The sequence below is a fragment of the Natator depressus genome, chromosome 14 (genome assembly GCF_965152275.1).
Source record: "Natator depressus isolate rNatDep1 chromosome 14, rNatDep2.hap1, whole genome shotgun sequence".
In the NCBI taxonomy this organism is placed as follows: domain Eukaryota; kingdom Metazoa; phylum Chordata; order Testudines; family Cheloniidae; genus Natator; species Natator depressus.
In genome coordinates, this window is record NC_134247.1 from 2,295,859 (window position 1) to 2,322,513 (window position 26,655).

Below are 26,655 nucleotides of genomic sequence, written 5' to 3' on the forward strand. Positions count from 1 at the left end.
TGGTCATAAATTTCTCCTTGTGACCTTTTGCTTCCATTATTAATTTTTTGCAATTCCTAGCTTCTGTTCTATGTTAATTACTATCTACTTCTCTCCAATTTGTTTTTATATAGCTATATCTATTGTGGCATATTGCCGGCACTACTATGATGGGTCTCGCACTTTCTCTTCTTGGGGGGGGGAGGGGGGGTTCAGGGCACTGTTTCTTGCCCCTGAACTGGGGTATTAACTGCCCCACTAGTGTCCTAGAGGAGGGGAGTGGAGAGGGAGGGACCTGGGCCCGCCCTCTACTCCGGGTCCCAGCCCAGGGGCAGTAGGGATAGCGGTAAACCACTAGAACTAGCGGTTCCTTCCCCTGGGCTACTTCCCTCTCCTGCCCTTCAGCTTGTGGGGCTTCCTGCCCTCCCTCTGCACAAACCAGGTGTCCCTTTACCTAGGGTCTTGGCCTTCTTAGCCCACCACAGCACTTCTCCAAATTCTCCTCTGCTTCAACTCCTCCAAACTGCTCTCTGCTCCAACACCAATCCACTCTGCTTCAACTCCTCCTCTTGTCTGATTGAAGCAGGGTTTTTTAATTATGTGACTGGCTTCAGGTGCTTTCATTGGCTTCAGGTGCTTTAATTAATTTATAGCAAACTTTCTTCCCTCTACAGGGAATAAGGCTCCCTTCTAACACTCTCCTGCTGCCCTCTGGCCAAGCTGTATCACATAATATATAAATAATGTACTTCTTATAGCTGCCCTTATTTCCTTACTAAGCCCATTTGTTTTTTTTAACAAGTGTGGCCTTCTTTTTGATTGTGGAAATACGGCTTTTGGGGCATCTAGTGAAATGTTCTTAAACAATTCCCAATTATTATTCACTATTTTTTCCATTTACATTCTTTCTCCCAACTGATCTGACTCATAATTGTTTTCAGCTTTGTGAAATTGGACCAGTAAAGCACGCATATACAGTATGTAATACCAGGTTGGACTTCATTCTGATTGTACATAACAAATGTGATCCAGTCAGGTCAGGCTCACTTGTACCTAAGTTACCACTAATTTTTAGTTCTGTCATCAGTGCCTCTTTAGCTGCCCAGATGAGGTCCAACATAAAATCCCCCCATATTGGATGCAACACCCCTAGAGTTAGGAAATTGTCATCTATAATATTTATGCATTCTGAGGCTGTTTTAGTAGAGGAAGCATGAGACCTCCAGCATATGTCACTCAGATTGAAGTCCCCCAGGGTACGATATCTGGCTCCAAGGCTTTTGTCCGTGACAAATAATGGACACTTTCTCCCTTATGAACACAGAAGATTATAAAAATTGTGATCAGTGTCAACAAGCTTTGTTGCAAAAGTTTAAACTCTCCCTGAAGCATCTGGGAGAAGGTTTTGGGACATTCTGAAAAAAGGGGACTGCTGAGATTTCAGTTCAAGTTAGGGATTATGTAAGAAAATGGGGAAGTGGTTGTGGGGAGGGGGCAGTTACTGTCACGCTGTATCCCAGTTTCAGGGCAGAAACCCCAAGCTGGTTGTATGTTCTATAATTAGCTTTCACTAACCCAGTAACAAGTGTGAGCTCCTAAAGCACTACAGCAGTCTTACCATGGAGTCACAGACCGTCCCCTTGGGCTTTCCAGTCTATCTTGCCAGCTCGGCAAGCCGGGCTAGGTGATCGATGGTCATTTTACAACAGTGATCTTCAGATGCAGGCTTGCGAGATGTATGTGGCTCTTCAGCGCGTCTCCTGTGGCTCTTTGCAGCACGTGCTATTGAAACGTCATGTGATTGAATTATTAACCCACCAGGAGGCTGTTCCTATGTTAACCAATTGTAGTTGATAAAAAGACTGACCAAGTATTTTTATTTTGCTGTAAGAATAATATATATATAATATAAAAACTAAATATTTCCCCTGTCATACTGTTTAAATATGAATGTATAGTACTGTAGTAAATGAAGCAGTGAATTCACACTACAGTGGCTCTTTGGGGTAATGTTGATCACTAATTTGGATGGAGTACACCACTGCAACAGGAGTTGTGGACAACTCAACAGCTAGAGCAGGAGAAGCTGCAGCAGGAGTGGGATGGAGTGCATCTGGAAATCCAGCAGCTTGCAGATCAGGAGCAAGAGGGAGCCATCTTCACCAGAATAAATTGAGAGGCTGCTGCCAGGGCGGGGTGGGCAACAGGGTGGAAGACCCTGCCTGCCTGTCTGACTTACCAATGGGACACACATTATCTTCCAAGAGAAGGTGAGGAACAATGCGTTTGGGGTGTTACATTGTTTTCTGTGATCTGAACTCTCCTGCGCACAATTAAATATAAAGAGCATAAAGTTGATAGATTGAACAACGTGTGTTTGTGTTGACTGCTTCACAATTGCTGTGTGCCCCAGAGGGAGTTAAATTGTAAACCAGAGGCTTCATATCTTGGGGTGGAATTCTGGGAGAGGAGTACTCAAGTACTGAGGAGTCCGAAGGGTCAGCACTGTGCCCAGAGGGGCTGGGGTCTGGACAGTGGGTTCCAATGCTTGAGGGGAGGGGGACACCAGATAGGTGTGTGCCTAAGGACGCTGAGCGTGGGGGAGTGACTGGACTCCATTCAGGCTCCCGGAGCTTGAAACAGTCTTGGGAATCCAGAGCAAGAGGCTTGGATTCCCCTCACAGCAATCCTAGAGTGTGACCAGGAGGAGATGCTCACTAGGATCTGTGACTGATGCCATCCAAGCTGTACAGCCTCGTGGGATGGGAAGGATATCCAAGAAAAAAATCACGTGGACTATCTTCAGCACCCTTCCAGGTTCCCTGAAGTCATCCATAATCTGTGAGATATCCCATAATACATTGTCTTTGGTGCCAATATGCGCCGTTACTGGTGAATTGTTGCCTGTCGACTTCAGAAGCCTCTGCAATCTTAGAGTGATGTCTAGGCTCTGAGAAGACAGCTCATCATCTTGTAGTCTGGCTGTTCCTTGCAGAACATTCTTTTCATTCTTCTTAGTATTGAATCCCCAACAAGGATCACCTGTCTCCCTTGTAGGATTGAAGCTCTCTTTGTAGGCTAGCTTGATTTTCTTATTGGTTGGGCTGAGCAGCCATCCTCGCGTGTATCCTGTACATCTTTCCATTCCATTTGACCAGCTGGCTCTTCAGAGATATTTTCTGCAGTTTCCATTTTGAGGACCTGACGAGGAGCTTACACTTCATACACAAAAAGAAAGGAAACCATTGCAGTGAACCAGAGAGAGGGATGATGCAGTGGAAGGTGTCTTTAGCTGTGTCATTTTGCATTTTGTGTAAAGGCTAGTGTGGAAGTGTAAAGGCTGAAGAGCAAGAGGTTGCAGTTGTCAAATATTAACTTGTTTCATGCTGGTTTCTTTTCCTCACTGGCTGTCACATCTATTCACCTGGAGCCAAGAAACACCAGTTTGCTATTACTAGACTTGGGGTATGTCTTCACTACCCGCCGGATCGGCAGGCAGCGATCGATCCAGCAGGGGTCGATTTATCGTGTCTAGTCTAGCGCTCTCCTGTACTCCAGCGCCGCGAGAGGTGCGGGCAGAGTCGATGGGGGAGCGGCAGCAGTTGACTCACAGTGGTGAAGACACTGCGGTAAGTCGATCTAAGTATGTCGACTTTAGCTACGTTATTCATGTAGCTGAAGTTGCGTAACTTAGATCAATTTTCCCCCCCGTGTAGACCAGGGCAAAGCAGTGTCATAAAAGCATTGAGATTTCACTGTGCCAAAAGGAGTGGATAAGCCTAATTGACACTGGAGTTTTTAATCTTCAGTTGAGTGGTTCTGTTATGCATGATTACCTTGGACCGCTGCAGGCACCTTCAGAATCTGAGCTCAGTGGTCCACATCTTATTGGTTAATAGTATTCCCTTATGTTCAGAGCAGGATCTTGCTGAGCTCAGAGCAAGTAAATAGGAAGTGTATAAGTGTATGTTGCATATCGATTTCTGCTGCTAATATATCTATAATACCAGTCCAGAGAAGTGCTTATGAAGTAAACGATTAGTCTAGCAGTTAAAAATCTATTTTATTATAAGCTTTATTTGCATTAATGAATGTCCTTGAACTTTGCTTAGTAGCTGTTTTCATTGGGTAAATAAAAGCACAGAAGTGGGGAGTGTGTTGGACATGGGTACACATCTGATGAAATTCCATGCTAGAAGTGCAGAAAACTGAGGATAAAAAAGAGAAACAAACGCTCAAAAGGAGCTGATGCAGGAATCTAGCACATGCTGTCAGCACCGTCACAGCAAGAACTGACCTTTTGGGCTACAGATGGCTGCAGAATACTGGCAGGGGCATATGAATTATTAATATTAAACTTAGTTTTTTCTTTGCATTCTATTAAATTTTATCTCCCCAGAAAATTTTTTCATAATTTTATATATGACTTTTCTCAAACTTCGTATAAAAGCCTCCTTGAAACTGAGAGCTGTTTCCTTGAAGAATTTCTTTCCCTTGTAAATACCACTGTTGAGTTGGGGAGGCTTTGTGTGGGTTTGCACGTGCCCGTTGTAAATTTATCTGACCTTTAGGCCACATGAAAGTGAATCTCCATTATTAAACCAGAATATGGGCCAGATTCTGCCTTGGCTTGCGTTTGGTGCAGTCACTCACCCTGGTGCAAGTGAGTGTAAACTGCTACCAAATCAGAATGGCAGCATTTTGCGCTCATTGTGCACTGGCCTAAATGACTGTACAAGGTGCAGGGAAATTGAGAATTAAGCTCTACGTTCCTAGGTGCTTTTTTTTTTTTTTTTTTTTTTTTTGAAAGAGCGTTGAAAATTTAAACCAACTGCTGGGACTGAAAGGAGCAAGCAGTTGGGTGAGTCCGGGTCTGCAGCATATTTTCCTTCCCCTTTACCCACTCTTGATATAATAATGAGTCTGTTAAATCTGAGGTGTCCCAATGAATCATCTTGTTGTTCCTCTTCAGAGTACTTAAGCTGGCTTTATGCCTGGCGATGGAATCGTGGTGACTAAGAATCGCTTTAAAATGGGGACGGATCGGGAAAGAAAAAAATGTTTCTTTCCCCTCAGAGTGCTTGCTTGTTACAATTTTCAGCCTTATCCACAACCGCCGTGACGGGAACTCCCCTTCTCCGTTCCTTACTTGTAAGCTAGGAGCTCACGCTTGGACTCTACCACCCACTTCTGCAGTGTGACCAAGGTGCCATTGACCTGAGTAGGTGTCTACAGATGCTGCCTGTCCGCTCACAGCTCAGAGCGTAAAGAGCCTGTATTGAGGGGAGCTTAGAGTTCACCCCCACAACCACCCATGGCAAACCCGATATGAATTCCCCCACCTTAAGAAGCAGTAGGGACCCATTCTTCATATCAGCCATCAGTCTTGCAGCCAGAGGCCACAGGGCAACCCCCTTGCCGTAATTGTTGCTTGGAGGAACTTCTGTCAGTTAGGGGAGTGACTTAGAAGAGTCTCCATGAGGTGCTGGGGAAGAGAGCATTATTGCTTGAGAGTGGTGTGGAAGGACTGATTAATTGTAAGGGAAAAAGGAGGGGCTTACTGGCTTTTTATTTATTTACTTATCTGGAGAAATTGCAGTGTGTATGGGACAAATGTTTTACATAGGGAAAATTGCAAATGTTGCCCACTGTTAAACAAAATTTCAAGGAGCTGCTTAATAAAATTTTGGTCACATCACCACAGAGGCTTGTTGGAGAGTTACTCATGGAATGCTTAGCTATTCTGGACTTCTCTGTATAAAATATCTGCAAAAAAACCCCCAAACCTGCAATTGTATAAATGGATATAAAGAGAAATGTCATATCATTATTTTCCCTAAGGCATTTTCTGAGTGTTATGTTCATGGCATACATACAGAGAATTTAGATAAAAATATAAAGTGCTCTTTCTAGAAGGTTGCAGCCTAACACGCTTTATGTCTTAGAATTCAGAATCCTAACACAAGAACCAAAAACAGAGACTCAAGAGGCACACCTCCCACCACCTTGCTCTAGGCTGGCTGTTGCAGACTGACTGCTGAAGACTCTGCTCAATGCTTCTCTGAACAGCCCTCTAGCTTGCAAGTAGGACCAGGAAAACCCCTGAATTTAAAGCAATATTTTATAATTTTAACACAGGTTTCAATGCACCACATTGGGCAAGTAGACAGACTAGATTTTATAGGATGATGTGGGAGACCTAATTTGGGTGGATCCATGGGATATTTTATGTTGGAAATTAATCCTAACTTGTGTACTTAATGTTGGTATATGTGCCCATAGCTTTTTAAAATAAATTGACAGAATACATTATTTTTTTGTGCATGTTGCACTTGCTTATTTTAGTTAGAAATGACATTTGTGAATTAACGTACTGAGATGAAGGGAAAAAAAGCAGTCTAGCTATCAACTCATAAATGTTTAGGTTTATAATATGCTCGATCCTGTGACTTGAAACTTGTTCTAGTAGTGTTGAAATTTCAGATGTTTTGGTGTGGTCAAAAAAATGTCCATTCTGAAATTTGAAATGGAGTCTTAACTTAAAACTAGAAATTCCATCTGTAAATTTATTGCCACTGACTTGCTGATTGCTTTACTTAGATTACATGATAAAGCACTGACAATCCCTTTTTAAAATTTTTACTTATGACATAACAAGACTTAGAGTATGTCTACACTGCAATTAGGCACCTGCAGCTGGTCCATGCCAGCTGACTTGGGCTCGCCAGACTCAGGCTGTGGGGCTGTTTAATTGCGATATAGCCGATGTATGCGTTCAGCCTGAGTTCTGGGACCCTCCCAACTCTCAGGGTCCTAGAGCCTGCATGCCAACTGAGCCTAGACATCAACACTGCAGTTAAACAGCCCCATAGCCTGAGCCCCAGTCAGCTGGCACAGACCAGTTGTGGGTTTTTAATTGCAGTGTAGACATACCTTTGGGTGGAGTGGGGGGGTGTAGCTGTCTCTGAAGTTTTCATTCTGAATAGGAATTGCTTTCAGGTTTACTAAAGCAGAAAAAGTGAGGTGGTGGTGATAAAATCTCTCTGCTCTTTAGTCATGCTCATTTTTATGAATTACATGTAGGGATTTCTGTAGCTGAAAATTACTAGTAGGTACAGTAACTTCAAGTAGTAATGGATCTGCACTAATTTTGGTGGAACTGATTCTTAGTCCCAGAGCCTTCAGATAGTTACAGGCAGTGTTAGATAACTTTTCTTCATCTGCAGTTTTATTTTGTTTCAGGGCTTCTATCCCACTTTTATTTCAGAGCTAATTAAGAGGTGAATGCAAAAGCTTTTTAAACAATGTCCCAAATCATCATTAACAGTATCTGTAAACATAAAAAAGGCGAAGAAATGCCGTGCAAAAAAGTTAGGTCCTTTAAGTACTTTCTTCCGGAAACACTTTATAACAAAGTACAATTATGAATTCTCCCCTCGGTTTCTGCTTTCTGTTTTCCTTTTTTCTAATTATTTTGACAACAAATATTTTTTTAATGGAGTTAAATGTTTGAGGGCTGGACAGTCTCGAGGAATCAGAGAATATTGGCTGTCAGGTCTTCGTGTGACCTCACATGCTGCACAGTATACCCAGTTGCAGTGAACAGAGCAAAAAAAAAAAAGTACGTAGCTTGAAATATAGAATTAAACTGCTTGAGAAGTTAGTTTTGTCTCTTTGCTATTAAAATACCTGACTAAACTGACTAAATTAGTTTAGTTGGCAAATGGCCTGTTGGTTTTTTTTGTTTTGCAAGGCTTAGAGTTAATGATAACCCATTGGGGAAATAGTCTGCCTGCAGCAAACAGAAAACTTTTATTTTGGGGGGGGCTTAATGCGGGTGTGTATGTCACACTTTTATTGTAGTACAGAGAGTGGTATGAATGACTCCTGTTAACAATTGATGTTATGCCTGCACTGTACTGTAAAATACAGCCCTTTGATTTCTAGAGGGAGTTGCTTAGCCTGCAAATTCATCTACTGCCTGCAGGAATAGTCCATTGTAGATACTTGCAGCATGATACTCATAGGCATGTTACTGGCTGACATCAGCGAGACTTTGAACAATATCAGTAGGCTTCACTGGCACTTGGGTACCCTGTTGATGCATGCATTAACCATACATAAGATATCTAAGAAGATGTATAGCTAAACTTGTAATGGTTCTGGGACTGGTTCCTTGCTTGGGGCTTACTACAGTTACAATACATTGTGGTAGTTGTTTGTTTCACAAAAGGGCATGATCTTCATCTGTGTGAAATGGGTTTGTTTGCCATATTCCCCAAAGCGCATATTTTAAATAAAGCTGCTCGTTAAATACTAAAAACTGGGGGAAGGAGCATAGTCTTTGACAAATCCTTTTTCTTGTAGAACTAAGTGGTATCCTGTATATCTCTAATTTCATGCAACTCTCTTGTGTATGACATTCCATAACTGTGTGGCTTTGGGGGAGGGAGGAGGTGGTAGAGAGAGAATCTACATTTATTTAAGACCGGCAGAAGGGTACATTGCAAGGGTGTAAGTAATGATGCCAGGGAGCGGGGAACCAGGCCTGTATGAGTGCCAGGGTGGACACAGGCCCCTCATCCCACAGAATGAGCTGGTACTGTGTCCTTAGTTTTGGTCTCTGTTTTGTTACTCTTCTGATACTTAGAGGCAAGTGTCCTGGATGTCACAAATAGGTCAAGTATCGCGTATTGGAGCATAAGCTTTCGTGGGTGAATACCCACTTCGTCGGATGAATGTAGTGGACATTTCCAGAGGCAGGTATAAATATGCAAGCAAGAATCAGGCTAGGGATAATGAGGTTAGTTCAATCGGGGAGGATGAGGCCCTCTTCTAGCAGTTGAGGTGTGAACACCAAGGGAGGAGAAACTGCTTTTGTCGTTGGCGAGCCATTCACAGTCTTTGTTTAATCCTGAGCTGCTGGTGTCAAATTTGAAAATGAACTGAAGCTCAGCAGTTTCTCTTTGAAGTCTGGTCCTGAAGTTTTTTTGCTGCAGGATGGTTGCTGAGCTCTGTGACTTTATCCTTATGCACAATTATTTCGAATTTGGTGACAGTATACACCTCCAGACCAGTGGCACCGCTATGGGCACCCGCATGGCCCCACAATATGCCAACATTTTTGTGGCTGACCTGGAACAACGCTTCCTCAGCTCTCGTCCACTCACTCCCCTTCTCTACCTATGCTACATTGATGAGATCTTCATCATCTGGACCCATGGGAAGGAAACCCTGGAAGAATTCCACCACGATTTCAACAGCTTCCACCCCACCATCAACCTCAGCCTGGACCAATCCACACGGGAGGTCCGCTTCCTAGACACCACGGTGCAAATAAGTGATGGTCACGTTAACACCACCCTATACCAAAAACCCACCGACCGCTATGCCTACCTTCATGGCTCCAGCTTCCATCCCAGACACACCACATGATCCATTGTCTACAGCCAAGCGCTGAGGTACAACTGCATTTGCTCCAACCCCTCAGATAGAGACCAACACCTACAAGATCTTCACCAAGCATGCTCAAAACTAAGATACCTGCACGAGGAAATAAGGAAACAGATCAACAGAGCCAGACATGTACCCAGAAGCCTCCTGCTGCAAGACAAGCCCAAGAAAGACACCAACAGAACTCCACTGGCCATCACATACAGTCCTCAGCTAAGACCTCTCCAACGCATCATCAGTGATCTACAACCCATTCTGGACAACGATCCCTCACTTTCACAGGCCTTGGGAGGCAGGCCAGTCCTTGCCCACAGACAACCCACCAACCTGAAGCGTATTCTCACCAGCAACTACACACTGCACCATAGTAACTCTAACTCAGGAACCAATCCATGCAACAAACTTCAATGCCAACTCTGCCCACATATCTACACCAGCGACACCATCACAGGACCTAACCAGATCAGCCACACCATCACCGATTCATTCACCTGCACGTCCACCAATGTAATATATGCCATCATGTGCCAGCAATGCCCCTCTATGTACATCGGCCAAACTGGACAGTCCCCACGTAAAAGGATAAATGGACACAAATCAGATATTAGGAATGGCAATATACAAAAACCTGTAGGAGAACACTTCAGTATGCCTGGACACACAATAGCAGATTTAAAGGTCGCCATCCTGCAGCAAAAAAACTTCAGGACCAGACGTCAAAGAGAAACTGCTGAGCTTCAGTTCATTTTCAAATTTGATACCAGCAGCTCAGGATTAAACAAAGACTGTGACTGGCTCGCCAACGACAAAAGCAGTTTCTCCTCCCTTGGTGTTCACACCTCAACTGCTAGAAGAGGGCCTCATCCTCCCTGATTGAACTAACCTCGTTATCCCTAGCCTGATTCTTGCATATTTATACCTGCCCCTGGAAATGTCCACTACATGCATCTGATGAAATGGGTATTCACCCACGACAGCTTATGCTCCAATACGTCTGTTTGTTAGTCTCTAAGGTGCACAGGACTCTTTGCCATAAATAGGTCAAGTTACACTGAGGGTGAAGGCAGGATTTATGTACTTGGGAGAGAGGCGTCAGTACTAAATAGCTGACCTTTTCTAGAGTGTTAAAATGGAGAAACACGCACAGTTCTGAGAACAGAGGATGTTTGGAAGGCCAGTTTCTTATTTGGTGCTTGACAGGAATTATGGTAACTGAGGTAATAACTTGACTGATACTCAGAGGAGATCTTACATGGACAAGAAAGCAAGCCTATAGCACTGGGATTAGTGGGTTAAGTTCTTTAACTCTATGGATGCTGGCATTTATAAATTTGTAATGCTAATTGTAATGCAATCTGTCTTGGATTGTCACCTAGTGTTTGGAAATACTTTAAATTTAGGATATGTCTATACTGCAGATCTTACAGTGGAACAGCTGTACCTCTGCAACTGTGCTGCTGTAAGGTCTCCGGGTAGCCACTCTATGCTGGCGAGAGAGAGCATCTCCCACTGACATAGCGCTGTCCACACCAGCGCTTTTGTCGGTGAAACTTTTGTTGATCAGGGGTGTGGTTTTTTCCACACCCCTGACTGACAAAAGTTTCACCGACAAAAGTGCCAGCGTAGACATAGCCTTAGATTTGTTTACAGTTGTGCTTGTCAACATTTTCTGCACATATTATAGAGGTCAATATTTTAAATAAAGACATGCCAAAAAAACCCAAAAAGCAAACCTTGTTAATAAAACAAACAAAACCAAACCTTCTCCAAACCCAAAATAAGCTCCACTCCATTATCCCTCTTCCCTCCCGCCTCTCTCCCAAAAAGCTTAGGAAAACAGGTAACTCCCTGTGCTTAAGTACTTCACGTAAACAAACTTTTGATCAGACTGAGACTTTGTCTACACTGGACTTTAGTTGGTAAAACTTTTGTAGTTCAGGGGTGTGAAACCCCCTCTTCCCCCATGAGACCCCCATGACAAAAGTTTTACCAATGAAAAGCACCTGTGTGAACAACGCTTTTTCAGTGGGAGAGCTCTCCTGCCAACAAAGCTACCGCTGCTCTTAGGGGGTGGAAGTTTTTTGTTGGCGGAAGAGCTCTCTCCTGCCAACAAAGAGCGGCTATGCTGCGCACCTTTTAGCGGCATGGCTGTAATGGTACAGCAGTGTTGCTAAAAGATGCCTAGTGTAGACATAGCCTGAGTTGGTTGTAGGCTGTTATTCCCTGCAAGTCATTGTAAACTGCATTTTACATTAGTTTAACTTAAATAAATTTAGTGCTTATGTAAGGTGTTAAACTGATAGCATTAGAAAATGGAATTGTTTTACTACAGAACTGATGCCACAGTGGCATTGAAAATTTCTTGCAAACTCCTGTATCTCAACCTGTTTTGCAGCGGCCACTTCTAGGGATGAAGGTAGTTCAGTCTCCATGTTCAATGGTCTGCTGTATCTCTAGGAAGCTGGGCTTGAAGGTGGCCTTATGTCACAAGTAAAAAGGAGTCTGGAGTCCCACTTGTCTCTAGTGGATTGTACTAGTGGATTTCCCAGTGCTCATAAAACCACTACAGGGGCTCTGTTTTGCATGATTGGCAGCCCCTACTCCGAAGGGACCCAGTATTGTTTCAGAGGGGGAATTAGAGCTTCGTAGGGAAAGCTTACTGTAACCAGTGGTATCAGTCCTCTTTACTGAGCACAAAACATTACCCAAACGATTAAATTAATGATAAAACCCCCCTTTTTTTTGTGCACCAAAATATCTGTGACTGTTTATACTGCAGAAGACAAGTCAAAGGTGGATGTAAGACATGGTGCTGGATTTTGCTCAAGTAATTGCATTATGATCCTACTGTAGTAAATCACTGTAGCTCATTAATATAAGCAAGTCTGCATTAGTCATACACCATCACACTTTTTCTTAGTAAGAATTAACCATCAAGTTATAATTTACTTGAGTGTTAATTAAAAAGCGATTAAGCTGTAATGCTACTTGCCTTCTCAGTGGCATGGTCATCAGACAGTGACGCATGGGAGGCTCTGTGTATCTGGGAGAGACATTATTAACTGACTTGTTTCTGAATAACAAAACACTAAATCTCTCCAGTATTAGGGTGGGAGATGATATTTCCTGCACTTCTACTCTTCCCTTCTCCTTCCTCTATTTACCATTAATTGTCATCACCTGGACAGTGTATAAAAGGGTAAACTTTTTGCTGTAAGTCTTTCTGGTGAAGTGTGTTTTTAGGTGACAATGGCAATCTAGCGTTACTACTGAAGATGTAATTATGGAGTGTAACATGTGTCACAAAAGCATAAGATGACATTTTTTCTAGCAGAGAAACAAGCATGAAACATAGATCCAGTGGTTTTAAGGGCAATAGGTATTATTCTCCTCCTGTAGAATGACCCACCTGCATAACACAGGCTATAGAATTTTATCGAGGGATTCCCATATAAAGATCAGTAATTTGTTGCTGAAAAATGTTCCATTCTCTATCCCTAAATGTGTTTTTGGCAATATGGCCGTATTTTTATGGCTGTGTGTGCGTTTTGCTCAAGGTGCTCATAACATTCTTCGCTGGAGCTGGCAGGCAGTGTGCAATAGATTTATTTAAACAAAAACAAAAACCCCAGAGCTGCCTTGTACGAAGAAGTGCTTCATTTGCTTTTGCAGTGAATATCACAATTATGCACGATGAATTTTAAATATTAAGTTTTAGAACTGTACTTCCTTTTCTTAGAGCTCAGCATTGTTTGATTACCTTGAAAATATTTTCAAGGTAATTAAACTGGTTTTTTTTTTAATAATCTTGTAGTAACCGGTTCTCAGCTTGGGAACGATTGTGTCAGCTGAGTCACTGCTTTTTGAGGAGTCTTCAGAAAGTAAATGAATTGATGATAAAATAACTCTTTATTACGCGTAGTGCTAGTTGCAAATGAAATATCACATGTATTCTATCTTAATTTAAGGGAATATTTAAAAAGCCTTGCATAGTAAGAAACTCTTGACAAAGGTGTGGAAACAGAAGCAGATCAACAGTTGATTCAGCTTTTTTGACTGTGATGAAATGGTTTAGTTGACGTTTGTCAGTGATGTATACAAAATTTCACCACTACATTTGCTTGGAACCTGATTGAAGGGAACGTTTTAGAAGAATTCTTTAAACTTTTTTTTTTCTCTGCATGCGTAAAGGGTGAGAAGACTTCTGCCCTTGTCCTTGTATCAAAGGAAAAGGGGACATTCAGTTAAATGTGAGGGTAGCATACGCAATGCTTCAAGATGGAGCTCCATCTCAAATGTATGTGAAAGGTGGAATTGCTGAAAAAGGAGTCACCTGCTAGATGAGCAAGTCTTTCTATAGAGAGCCTAAAACACAGGAGCCATGGCACAAGAGCCAGCAAACAGTGCTGAAAACAGCCGAGATCTGTTGGAGGAGAAGGGAGCCAAACCCCTGTTCCTGGGGCGCGGGGTAGGGAAGGGGGAGAAAGGGGGGGGGGGAGAGAGAGAGTGTGTGCATTGCTTGCTGATTTGTTTTCAGTTTGAAAGTCTGGTGGGGGCAGTGTGTTGTGAGAGAAGCAGAGCCTTTGATCACAGCTGAACCTTGATTGGGGGCCCTTGCAAAGGAAATTAAACCCAATAGTAAAAGGTTCTTTAGCTATATAACTTAAAAAAGAAAACTGAGAAAGAAGATGTGGGGCCACTAAACACTGAGTATGTGGTGCAGACTAGGTGTTGGGCCATACCTAGATTCTCTTTAAACATATACTTTACCTCCATTTTTAATAAGGGTAATGGGGGCCGTGGCATGGTGAATGACCTCAGTTGTGTGCAAAGTCTGAGAGCAAATTTTGAAAGAAACTATTTCAGGACATTAATGTTAATTGGGATAAACTACAGCGTGATTTTACAAAAGGTAGATCGTGCTACACCAACCTGATTTTCCTTTGAGAAGCTAATCGATTTTCTAGGCAGAAGAAATGTAGTAGATCTAATCTAATTAGAGTTCAGTGAAGTATTTGATGCAGTCCCACATGGGAATTTATTAGAGAAGATGGGCATTAATACGAGTATTGAATGGTGGGTAAGAACTGGTTAAAGGGGAGGCTACAAAGGGTCATAATGAAAGGTGAACTTGCAGGCTGGAGGAACGTTAGTAAAGAAGATCCTCAAGGGTTGGTCTTGGGACCAACCTTATTTAACATTTTCATTAATGACCTTGGTGCAAAAAGCGAGAGTGTGCTAATAACAGCTGTGGATGACACAAAGTTGGGAGGTATTGCCAATATGGAGGAGGACTGGAATATCGTACAAGAAGATTTGGATAACCTTGAAAATTGGAGTAATAGAAATCGGATTAAATTTAATAGTTCAAAGTCCAAGGTCATGCACTTACCAGCTAACAAAAATAATTTTTGATCTAGTCTGGGGATGTGTCAATTGGACGTGATGGAGGAGGAGAAAGACTTGGGTGTATTAGTTGATCACAGGTTGATTCTGAGTTGCCAATGTGATGCAGCTATGTAATGAAATCATAGTATGCATCAGGTGAGGTATTTCCAGTAGAGAGCGGGAAGTGTTATTCCCATTATACAAGTCACTGGTGAGACCTCATCTGATGCTAGGTCCTCTCAGATTAGTCGAGGGTGCTGTCAGCAAGTGTTCTTCATAAGGCCCGTGGGGATCTGGAATGTTTGTCTGCTTCAGTCAAAAATAATCCAAAGTTGCCAGCACTCCACAAGGCCCATTTTTCTTGTCTGCCATTTGGATTAGCAGAGTGAAATGCTAGCCCATTTGTTGGGAGTGTTTTTTATGGAGAGCTGTTTTTTGGTAGAAGGATGAGCTGACTGAATCATAGAATCATATAATATCAGGGTTGGAAGGGACCTCAGGAGGTCCAACCCCCTGCTCAAAGCAGAACCAATGCCCAATTAAATCATCCCAGCCAGGGCTTTGTCAAGCCTGACCTTAAAAACTTCTAAGGAAGGAGATTCTACCACCTCCCTAGGTAACGCATTCCAGTGTTTCACCACCCTCCTAGTGAAAAAGTTTTTCCTAATGTCCAACCTAAACCTCCCCCACTGCAACTTGAGACCATTACTCCTTGTCCTGTCATCTTCTACCACTGAGAATAGTCTAGAATCATCCTCTTTGGAACCACCTCTCAGGTAGTTGAAAGCAGCTATCAAATCCCCCCTCATTCTTCTCTTCTGCAGACTAAACAATCCCAGTTCCCTCAGCCTCTCCTCATAAGTCATGTGTTCCAGACCCCTAATCATTTTTATTGTCCTTCGCTGGACTCTCTCCAATTTATCCACATCCTTCTTGTAGTGTGGGGCCCAAAACTGGACACAGTACTCCAGATGAGGCCTCACCAATGTCGAATAGAGGGGAACGATCACGTCCCTCGATCTGCTGGCTATGCCCCTACTTATACATCCCAAAATGCCACTGGCCTTCTTGGCAACAAGGGCACACTGTTGACTCATATCCAGCTTCTCGTCCACTGTCACCCCTAGGTCCTTTTCCGCAGAACTGCTGCCTAGCCATTCGGTCCCTAGTCTGTAGCGGTGCATTGGATTCTTCCGTCCTAAGTGCAGGACGCTGCACTTATCCTTACTGAACCTCATCAGATTTCTTTTGGCCCAAGCCTCCAATTTGTCTAGGTCCCTCTGTATCCTATCCCTGCCCTCCAGCGTATCTACCACCCTCCCAGTTTAGTATCATCCGCAAATTTGCTGAGAGTGCAATCCACACCATCCTCCAGATCATTTATGAAGATATTGAACAAAACCGGCCCCAGGACCGACCCCTGGGGCACTCCACTTGACACCGGCTGCCAACTAGACATGGAGCCATTGATCACTACCCGTTGAGCCCGACAATCTAGCCAACTTTCTGCCCACCTTATAGTGCATTCATCCAGCCCATACTTCTTTAACTTGCTGACAAGAATACTGTGGGAGACCGTGTCAAAAGCTTTGCAAAAGTCAAGAAACAATACATCCACTGTTTTCCCTTCATCCACAGAACCAGTAATCTCATCATAAAAGGCGATTAGATTAGTCAGGCATGACCTTCCCTTGGTGAATCCATGCTGACTGTTCCTGATCACTTTCCTCTCGTGTAAGTGCTTCAGGATAGATTCCTTGAGGACCTGCTCCATGATTTTTCTGGGGACTGAAGTGAGACTGACTGGCCTGTAGTTCCCAGGATCCTCCTTCTTCCCTTTTTTAAAGATTGGCACTACATTAGCCTTTTTCCAGTCATCCGGGACTTCCACCGTTCGCCACGAGTTTTCAAAGATAATGGCCAATGGCTCTGCAATCACAGCCACCAATTCCTTTAGCACTCTCGGATGTAACGCATTCGGCCCCATGGACTTGTGCACGTCCAGCTTTTCTAAATAGTCCCTAATCACCTCTTTCTCCACAGAGGGCTGGCCACCTACTCCCCATGCTGTGTTGCCCAGCGCAGCAGTCTGGGAGCTGACCTTGTTCATGAAGACAGAGGCAAAGAAAGCATTGAGTACATTAGCTTTTTCCACATCCTCTGTCTGACTGAAATTGACATTTGATTCGTAATTTTTTAGAATTTGCAGGGTGCTCTGAGACTGTGCCTAGACATTTTGTTAGGCTCTAAATTGAAATAAAATTGAATTTAAAATACTTTTTCACCCAATGCACCTATGGAACTCATTGTAACATAGTATCGTTGAGGCCAGGAGCCTAGAAGATTAAAAACAAATTAGATATTTATATGAATAATGAGAACATCCAGAGTTAGTCAATATTAAACAAAACAAACCCTCAAAGAGTTTGGAAAGTGAAATAAATCCATTTGCTTCAAGACATAAGCCAAACTGTAGCTATTGGAGGTTCCCTTTAGAGAGCAGTCTGAAATGGTTTGACATTAGATGGTATCAGAAATAGTTGTATATAATAAAGATCCTCATCAACATAGGAATTGTCATATTAGATCAGAGGAGTGGTCTATCAAGTTCATTCTTCCATCATTAGCTGTGGTTAGTATCAGCAGCTTCAGAGAGAGGTGCAAGAAAACCTTATAGCAAGATGTTATGGATAATTTGCCCACAGAAACCCATTACTGGGATATTCACGCATGTAAGCTTTTGCACGGTGTACAGATTATTTCTCAATTTCAAAATTTTGTTCGTTTTTTCCCTTTACTACACAATTCCCTTCCATATCTTTTCCTCACCATTTACCATGGTATATACTGAGCATTTCCAAGGGTCCTTTAGATCCCCAAAGTTGTTACTGTTCCAGAAGTTCCTAAACATCCTGTGTGTTAAGGTATTTCCCAAGGGAGGGCTGACCCTGTGGAACAAAGTCTCTTATTTAAGTGTTCTAGCCTTCTCATCTCTCAGGATGTGTTTCCTTTGCTGAAGTGTTAATCAGAACATTTTATTATACAAACATAATACAATTATCACTTATTTATATCAAAACTGATTTCAGTGGTTGGAAACCGTATCAATCACACCTATTCGTATCTCTCTGTTCCTGAGCCCCTTGTAGTTCGAACCGGGGATCACACGTCTTCTGAGGATAATTGCCAGGTTACCCCACTGTGCTCATATTCATCTGTTTTGGCTAACTTTAAATCTGGGATCTGAAGAGTGTCCCAGATTTTTGAACGTGCACTACAGATATTCAAGGGGTCATTCTCAGTGAGGCATGGGTATGCTCTTAGCATTCATGTTCGTAAGTGGAGTTCAGCAACAAATATATTTGTTCAACTGATCCACATGCATTTAACAATGAATTTGGATTTGACTAGTGTCCCTTATTCTGTCCTAGAATAAAAGCTTAATATATAAGATCTCTCTGAAACCTCTGCCTCTTACTTTAAAGTGTATCATTTCCTAAGGGCTTTTCAAACATGGGGGAATCGCCATGAAATGCTGGTAAGGGAGTCTTGATTGTGCTGCTCCACCTATGCCCTAGAAAGCACGACTTAATGCTTGTTAATGTAACATGGTGATGGCTAACTTGTACTGCATCCCTGATTGCTGCAGTGTTGTTGTTGTTTTTTTATCAAGGACATGGCTTGGGATGCAGTCCAGCAACCAGGAGCCAATTTTCCTGCTAATTCTCTGCAGCAGAGTCTCTAGGATAGAAGCAGGAATCAGCAGAAGCTGTAGAAATTTTATCCTGACATACTGGGTTTTTTTTGTTTCCTTCCTAGCATGTATAGTCTCTTAGCCATGTGCTCCAGTTTCTAGCTTTCTTTATAAATTATACATTTATATGGCTCCAGCTTTGCAGTAAGTTTTTTGCCTGCTGTTCTGAATCTTAATGAGCACCCCAGGGATGTGGAGATGCGGGTGGCTTTGCTTCAGACAGGCAAGGGAATGCTGAACAGTTCTGACGTAAATATAGAGCACCACATTGCCTCTTTTAAAAATCCACTGCATGCATCCGATGAAGTGAGCTGTAGCCCACGAAAGCTTATGCTCAAATAAATTTGTTAGTCTCTAAGGTGACACAAGCACTCCTTTTCTTTTTGCGGATACAGACTAACACGGCTGCTACTCTGAAAATTGCCTCTTTTGTTTCCTTTCACTAGTTTAGGTATTGATATGGAGAAGAGAATGTGCAGGCGGGAAGAGCTGCAAAATGTAATTTTTAAGCAGTATTTTTGTCTGACAAAAGCACTTAGTAGCTGGTTTACTGCTGGTCCTAGGTACTGATAAAGTTAAGATGCTATCAGGTTTGGATTTCATACATTTGCACTGCCCCTTGCGGATATGGAGGCAAGTGTGGTGAATGTGCTGCTTGATCAGTTTTACTTTGTTGCTGTCAAATCAACAGCCTTAGGCGAGACCAAGAAGGGCAAACAAGTGGTTTGTTCCAAACTGAAAACATCACACATCCTCTGTAGGTACAGTACCACAGACATATAGTACCTCAGGATACTTAAAAGCCTCTTTTGAGGCTTTAATTTTTTAATTTAGAACACTTTTTATATTAGATGTAAGCTATCATGAACACACAGAATAGGAAAAACACCCTTTAAAATGTAGTGACACGGCTGTGCTTAATGTAGCACAAAACTGGCATATTTAATGCAAAAATGAAGAGCATTTTTAAGGTTACATATATAAAAATTGGTATTTCTTAACTCTGTGGAGTTCCAATACTAAGACACAGGAATAGAAAACAGTACATAGTTTGCTGCTGGAATGTTAATTTCTTGACTTGTTATTTTAATGGGACAAACATAGGGCTTGTCTACACTGGCAATTAACAGCGCTGCAAGTTTTTACACTCCCCTGAGCGCAGCAATTTGCAGTGCTGTAAAGTGCCAGTGTGAACAGTGTAAAGTTGTAAACAGTGCTGGGACCTATGCCCCTCGGCAGCTCTTTAGCGTTGCCGATGTAGACTAGTCCTTAGTCTTTAGTAAGTTTTAAAATTCAATTTCCTTGTCTGTGTTTTGAAAAGTGTGGGGGGAAAAGAACAATCAGGAGCTGTGTACTTACATAGTTTACGGGTTCTGCATGCTTTACGAGTTGAGCTGAAAGTTCCTCATATTGAAAAATGTGCACTCACTAAATGATATATGGGGAGAGTGCATCTTAGTGCACACCTGTAGGCTTTAGAGTAGCAGCCGTGTTAGTCTGTATTCACAAAAAGAAAAGGAGGACTTGTGGCACCTTAGAGACTAACAAATTTATTTGAGCCTAAGCTTTCATGAGCTACAGCTCACTTCATCGGATGCAGGAAATCAACGTGAGGTAATTTAAATAGCCATGTCTTTTAGTCAGACCAGTTTTTTTCAATTCAAGACACTAGACTTTGTTTCCAAACAGAATATTTGAAAATTTTGGCTTGAATCCTTACCCTTAAAGCACTTAGTCTAGGGACCCAATTCCACAAACAATCAAGCACATGTATAATTTTGTCCATGGAAGTAGGATGGGGGCCTAATTTAAGAGATGACAGCTTGGGAGTAAGTGACCAAGGTGAAGACAATATTGATCGTAGAGTTTCTGTGGAGGGTAAAATGCACTTCTTGAAGATTTGACACTTACATAGTGTCTTAAAGATGGTATCTGCAGAAGTACAGCACCAAGATGGGGCCTTATTTCAGCGGTGAAAGAAGGAAGAGTAATCCCTAATGAACTGACAGCACTTCCTGCAACAACTCTTTTGCCCTTGGTGATCTCCCATCCAAATACTGGCCAGGCCTGATCCAGGGGAGTGTTGAGATCACTGCCTGAGGTACCTTTTGCTGCACCATCTAATCTGATTAGCTTGAAAAGTTTTTGGTTTCGTTATATTACAAAATAGAAAGTGTTTTATTTCTTTGACTTTTTTGGTAGCACTTATTGCTTTAAAGGTCTGTAATTCAGTTTTGGTGCAGTTGTTTAGTTAGGTTTATAGGTTCAGTCATGTCAGGTTTCTTGCAAGGAGGCTGTTTTTAAAGGAAGGTGAAATAATGATGAGTGCAACTCTAGGGCCATTATTGTATGCATTTTAGTTCTAGCCATGTTGATCCCAGGATATTAAAGAGACAAAGTGGGTGAGGTAATCTCTCTTATTGGACCAATTTCTGTTGTTCACCAAACAAGGAGCTTACACTGGAGAAGTAGATAGCATCATGGAACTGGTCACCTGAATACCCAGAGAGAACCTGCTTCAATATAGAAATAAAACCCCCTTTGACTGCGCACCTCCAGTTGTCACCTACCACTCTGCACTGGAACCCATACAGGGTATCCTCAAACAGCTACAACTAATACTGAAAAAAAATCTTTCCTGAACCTGCATTTCTTGCCTTCAAACACTCCTTCCCTTCCCCCCCCCGGCCCCCCCAAGTTCATCAGATGCAAGCGCCCCATAAACCAGGACACCAACGGAAAGGGACGATACCAAGCTGCGAGGGATTGCAAGTGCTTTGGAGGATAGGATTAAAATTCAAAATGATCTGGACAAACTGGAGAAATGGTCTGAATAGGATGGAATTCAATCAGAACAAATGCAAAGTACTCCACTTAGGAAGGAACAGTCAGTTGCACACATACAAAATGGGAAATGACTGCCTAGGAAGGAGAACTATGGAAAGGGATCTGGGGGTCTTAGTGGACCACAAGCTAAATATGAGTCAACAGTGTAATGCTGTTGCAAAACATCATTCTGGGATGTATTAGCAGGAGCGTTGTAAGCATGATTCGAGAAGTAATTCTTCTGCTCTACTTCATGCTGATTAGGCCTCAACTGGAGTATTGTGTCCAATTCTGGGCACTACATTTTAGGAAGGATGTGGACAAATTGGAGGAAGTCCAGAGAAGAGTGACAAAAATGATTAAAGGTCTAGAAAACATGACCTCTGAGGAAAGATTGAAAAAATTGGGTTTGTTTAGTTTGGAAAAGAGAAGACTGAGAGGGGACATAAGTTTTCAAGTATGTAAAAGATTGTTACAAGGAGGAGGGAGAAAAATTGTTTTTCTTAACCTCTGAGGGTAGGCAACAATGGGCTTAAATTGCTGCAAGGGAGGTTTAGGTTGAACGTTACAAAAAACTTCCTGACTGTCAGGGTGGTTAAGCACTGGAATAAATTGCCTAGGGAGGTTGTGGAATCTTCATCATTGGAGATGTTTAAGAGCAGGTTAGACTAACACCTGTCAGGAATGGTCTAGATAATACTTAGTCCTGTGATGAGGTGGGGGACAGGACTAGATGACCTGTCAAGGTCCCTTCCAGTCCTAAGATTCTTTGATTCTAAAGTGGCATCAGACCTGCAGACATATCTCCACCACTACAATGATCAATGCTCCCACAACACACCTTTCAATGGATCCCTCACAAGTCTATCACAACATGTGGTATACCTCATCCAGTACACTAAATACCCCAATAAGAACTATGTGGGTGAAACCAGACAACCACTACATTCTCAAATGATAAAAGACAAAAACACCCTATCAACTGTGGGTGAACGCTTTTCACAAAGCAATCACTCTATATCTGATCTATCAGTCCTTATCCTCTAAGGAAACCTGCACAACACTTTCAAAAGATGATCCAGGGAGCCTGAATTCATTTCTCTGATAGACATCAGAAATCATAGACTGAACAGTGACATTGGATTTATGGCTTATTACAACAACCAGTAACCAGCTGACTCCTTCCTTTTGTCCTATGACTGCAGAGGTGTTAACAGGCCATTCTACCTTGAATGGTCCCTTAGAATATATGCTAACTACTCATGTTAAACAACCTGTTCTACCTTGCAATTAGCTGTTGCACTTGGAGTACCTTTCCAAGACCTGAAGAAGAGCTCTGTGTGGCTCCAACGCTTGTCTCTTTTATCAACAGAAGTGGGTCCAATAAAAGATATTACTTTACCCACCATGTGTCTCTAGGAATATTAGTCATAGGTAGCAGCATAAGGGTTAATATTGTCAGAAAAGTTCCATTAAGGTTATCAAATTTATTTGAGAACTTGTCAGATGTGGTGGAGTCTTAAAGATGAACTGTAAAAGATTTTAAAAAAATAATTAAAAATTCCAAGTCCTTCCCAGAATATGTAGTCTAGAGTTCTGGGGGCTTCCCTCTCTCCCCATGCTCCAAAAGCTGGAGACAAACTCTGCTCCTGAAAGGTTTAATATTTTTTTAAAAAACAAGTTTTTCATTTTTATGTTTCACTTGGGAAAAAAAAGGTACATTCACATCTCCAATACACCCCCTTTTTCAGTAGAGCACTTTAAGTGTACCTCAGATTGCCAACACATATTAAAGGTCTTAAAAAAAACCCAACCAAACAAAAACCACATCTTCTAGGCCACTGATTTTTTTTTTTTAATTTTGTGTGTGTGTGTCTATTGCTTGAGTGGTCACTTAAGGCAAGGTTTACTGTATTCTGTTATTGATCTGGAATCTTGAATAGTGTGTTCACATTACTTTTTAATAAAGCATTTCAGTTAGACATTGACTAATCCAGGATGCTTGGCAGAAATCTATTGGCATCTGATCTGCATAATGTACAGCAGTATGGGCCCTGGAAATGAAGAAATCTTAGCAATGGTAAGACTTAAGTACAGCTTTATTAAATCTCTTCTGAGAACTGGAGTGAACCTGTTGGATGTTTGTGAGAATTCAATGAGATTGCAAATTAACAAAGTAAGAATTAACGCAGTTCTGCTGGAACAAAAAGGGAACTTCCATAGCTTTCTTATCTCCAATTTTTCTTCCCACTCTTAACAGAATGCTTAAACTGTTGCTTGTTAAGGATGGATTATTAAAGCTTAACTTGAACTCTTTCTGAGAGTTATAAGGTAGCACTGAGAATTACAGCATCGGTAATAAGTGGTGAATTTTTGCACTAAGCATTATTATTTTCTCTTGTTTCTAGATGAAGACTGTTAGTGTGGCCTTAGTTTTGTGCCTGAACGTAGGTGTTGACCCTCCTGATGTGGTGAAGACAACTCCCTGTGCGCGTCTGGAGTGCTGGATAGGTAAGCTGACTGAATAGCTTTGGGAACAGTTTGGAAATGTTGCTTTGTCTCATTAATGCTCAGGTGTATGAGCTCATTGCAGCCCCACCAGCATGTGTTTCCTGAGCTAAAGGTAGGTTCAACAAAAGAAAATCTGACATCTGATTTGAATATGTTGGTGTAAATAAGACCTTGTCTACACTACACAATTACAGGTTTAGAGTAGCAGCCGTGTTAGTCCGTATCCGCAAAAAGAACAGGAGGACTTGTGGCACCTTAGAGACTAACAAATTTATTAGAGCATAAGCTTTCGTGGGCTACAGCCCACTTCATCAGATGCATAGAATTGAACATATAGTAAGAAGATTTTATATATATATATAATATATACAGAGAAGGTGGAAGTTGCCATACAAACTGTAAGAGGCTAATTAATTAATTAGGTCAACATAAGCTGCCTTGTGACAACCTAGCTGTGGAAGTATCTTTACTTAAGTTTGGCTCCTGCCAATGTAAGTGCCTTTCTATGCTGATTTAGTAACACCACTTTCCCGAGCGGCATAGAGTTACATTCGATGTAATTAGGTCGACAGTGTCAGTGTAGATACTGTGTTACTTACATTGACTGTAAATGGCCTCCTGGAGCCGTCCCATAATGCCCCACACTGGCAATACAGTCGACACAGGTGCGTCTGATAAGGATGCGTGCTGCCAACACAAGGAGCCAAGTGTGCGCCCACACAAGCGATTTAATAACTGTGGTGGCTGTATGCTGGCATAGGTTAAGTAGACATAATTTGGTAGTGTAGAGATGGCTTTAGGCAATTATTTCCCCAAAAGTAAGTGCTGTGGTATGCACTACTTCCTGGTTTATTCCCAAATGCAACATGTGGAGGAAAAAGATGATTCTGTTAGCTGTTTATTTTTTTAGGTTTACAAAGTGCCTAAGTAAAGCGCTAGATGGTTACATTTTAAAAAGACCATGTCCTAAAAAACTCTTTGGCTATTTTGGATTGGGGGCATGAATTTAGAAGGTAAGGTGTTGTACTTAAAGTACCGCACAGGATCTTTTCAGGGGGAATAAGGCAGAATGCCACACTTATTGGTAATACATGTATCAACCAACACTATATCATATGCATATGATATATATTACACTCATATACATTCTTAAAAGACTGCTTACGTTTAAACATTTTCTAGTATACCCAACCTCCTATTGGGACTAAAATAGCACTGCTTATCCTCTTTACTCTTATTTACCAATACCTCTTTTCCTGGAGCGAGAAATTTAATTCTCCTCCCTTCTTCCTCATGCCAGCACTCTATGACTGGGGGAGTGAGACCAGCTACATCTCCTCCTCTCTCTTTACCCGGGCTTCAACCACTGGGGGGGGTGCACACCTTTAATGATTGATCACTTTTTAATACTTTTCAATGTTTATGATCACTTTTCCATACTACTTAATACTTTTTCATTACTCAATATCAAAGTTTGTTTCATTACTCAATAAATGCTCGTGGTACCTTTCCCTCTTTCGCAATTCTCCACCAAAATTTTGTACTTAAAGTACTGCACAGGATCTTTTCGGGGGGAATAAGGGAAAACGCCACATTTATTGGTAATACATGTATCAATCAAACATTTATCATATGCATATGATATATATCAGTGGTTCTCAAAGCTGGTCCGCTGCTTGTTCAGGGAAAGCCCCTGGCGGGCTGGACCTGTTTGTTTACCTGCCGCGTCCGCAGGTTCGGCCAATTGCGGCTCCCACTGGCTGCAGTTTGCCGCTCCAGGCCAATGGGGGCTGCGTGAAGGGCGGCCAGCATGTCCCTTGGCCCGCGCCGCTTCCTGCAGCCCCCATTGACCTGGAGCGGTGAACCGCGGCCAGTGGGAGCCGCAATCGGCCGAACCTGTGGACGCGGCAGATAAACAAACCGGTCCGGCCTGCCAGGGCTTTCTCTGAATAAGTGGTGGACCAGCTTTGAGAACCGCTGATATATATTACACTCATACACTCACATACACACACAAGTATACTCCGTCTTGTTGTTGTTACCAACTAGTTGCTCCCCTTAACTTCACTGGCCAGGTGAGTTAGATGGGGTAGGGGTGGAGCCGGGCTTTTGCCGATCCGGATCGATGCTCCAATGTTGACAAGACGAGACCCGGGGTCCTCTGCAGACACCTCACATTTATAGCAACTTCCCTCTCATGCAAATCTGTCCCAGATTCAAAATCTGGGCCTGTGTCCATTGGTCCTTTGTGCTGCTGCCCTCTGGGTGTTGTCCCAATGCTGCAAAGAGGGTGTTACCAAAAGAAGGTGCTTGCTTCTAACACCCAAGGCCGTCAGTATGTCTGATCTTCTTTAGTGAGCCCACTTGACAAGTTTTATTGTTCTTGGGCCTGGCTTCCATCCCCTCTCCAACTGTTGCAGCTCTCTGAAGGTGCCTGCCTTCCATGCCTTTCTCATTCACATGTCATTCATTCAACAGGGCAATTGATTACAAAGTGCGGGGGAGATCTTATTCTACTCCTAGCAAAAAGACATTTTTCTTCTACCTTTAATTATACTATCTTAGGGGCTATAACATTATATCAAGGTTCAATACAAAGTTTCTATATAAGGATCTGATACAAACTTCCTATATCAAAGGACTTGATAGAAAGTTGTATGAAAATAGAGGTTATATGTGGATAGGTTTAATACAAGGTTATATGAAGAGACATAATACCAAGTCATATGAAAGTTATGTGAAGA

The 26,655-nt window shown here is 42.2% G+C and overlaps 1 protein-coding gene across 5 annotated transcripts in view; it reads left to right on the top strand.

The window, feature by feature from the left end:
* Positions 1-26,655, top strand: part of RPTOR (regulatory associated protein of MTOR complex 1) — a 306,196-nt gene that overhangs the window by 17,880 nt on the left and 261,661 nt on the right. For all 5 annotated transcript variants that reach the window (XM_074970551.1, XM_074970550.1, XM_074970552.1 and 2 more), the window contains exon 2: positions 23,809-23,911. In XM_074970551.1, coding sequence (XP_074826652.1) covers positions 23,809-23,911 — 103 coding nt within the window. The remainder of the gene's footprint in view (positions 1-23,808; positions 23,912-26,655) is intronic.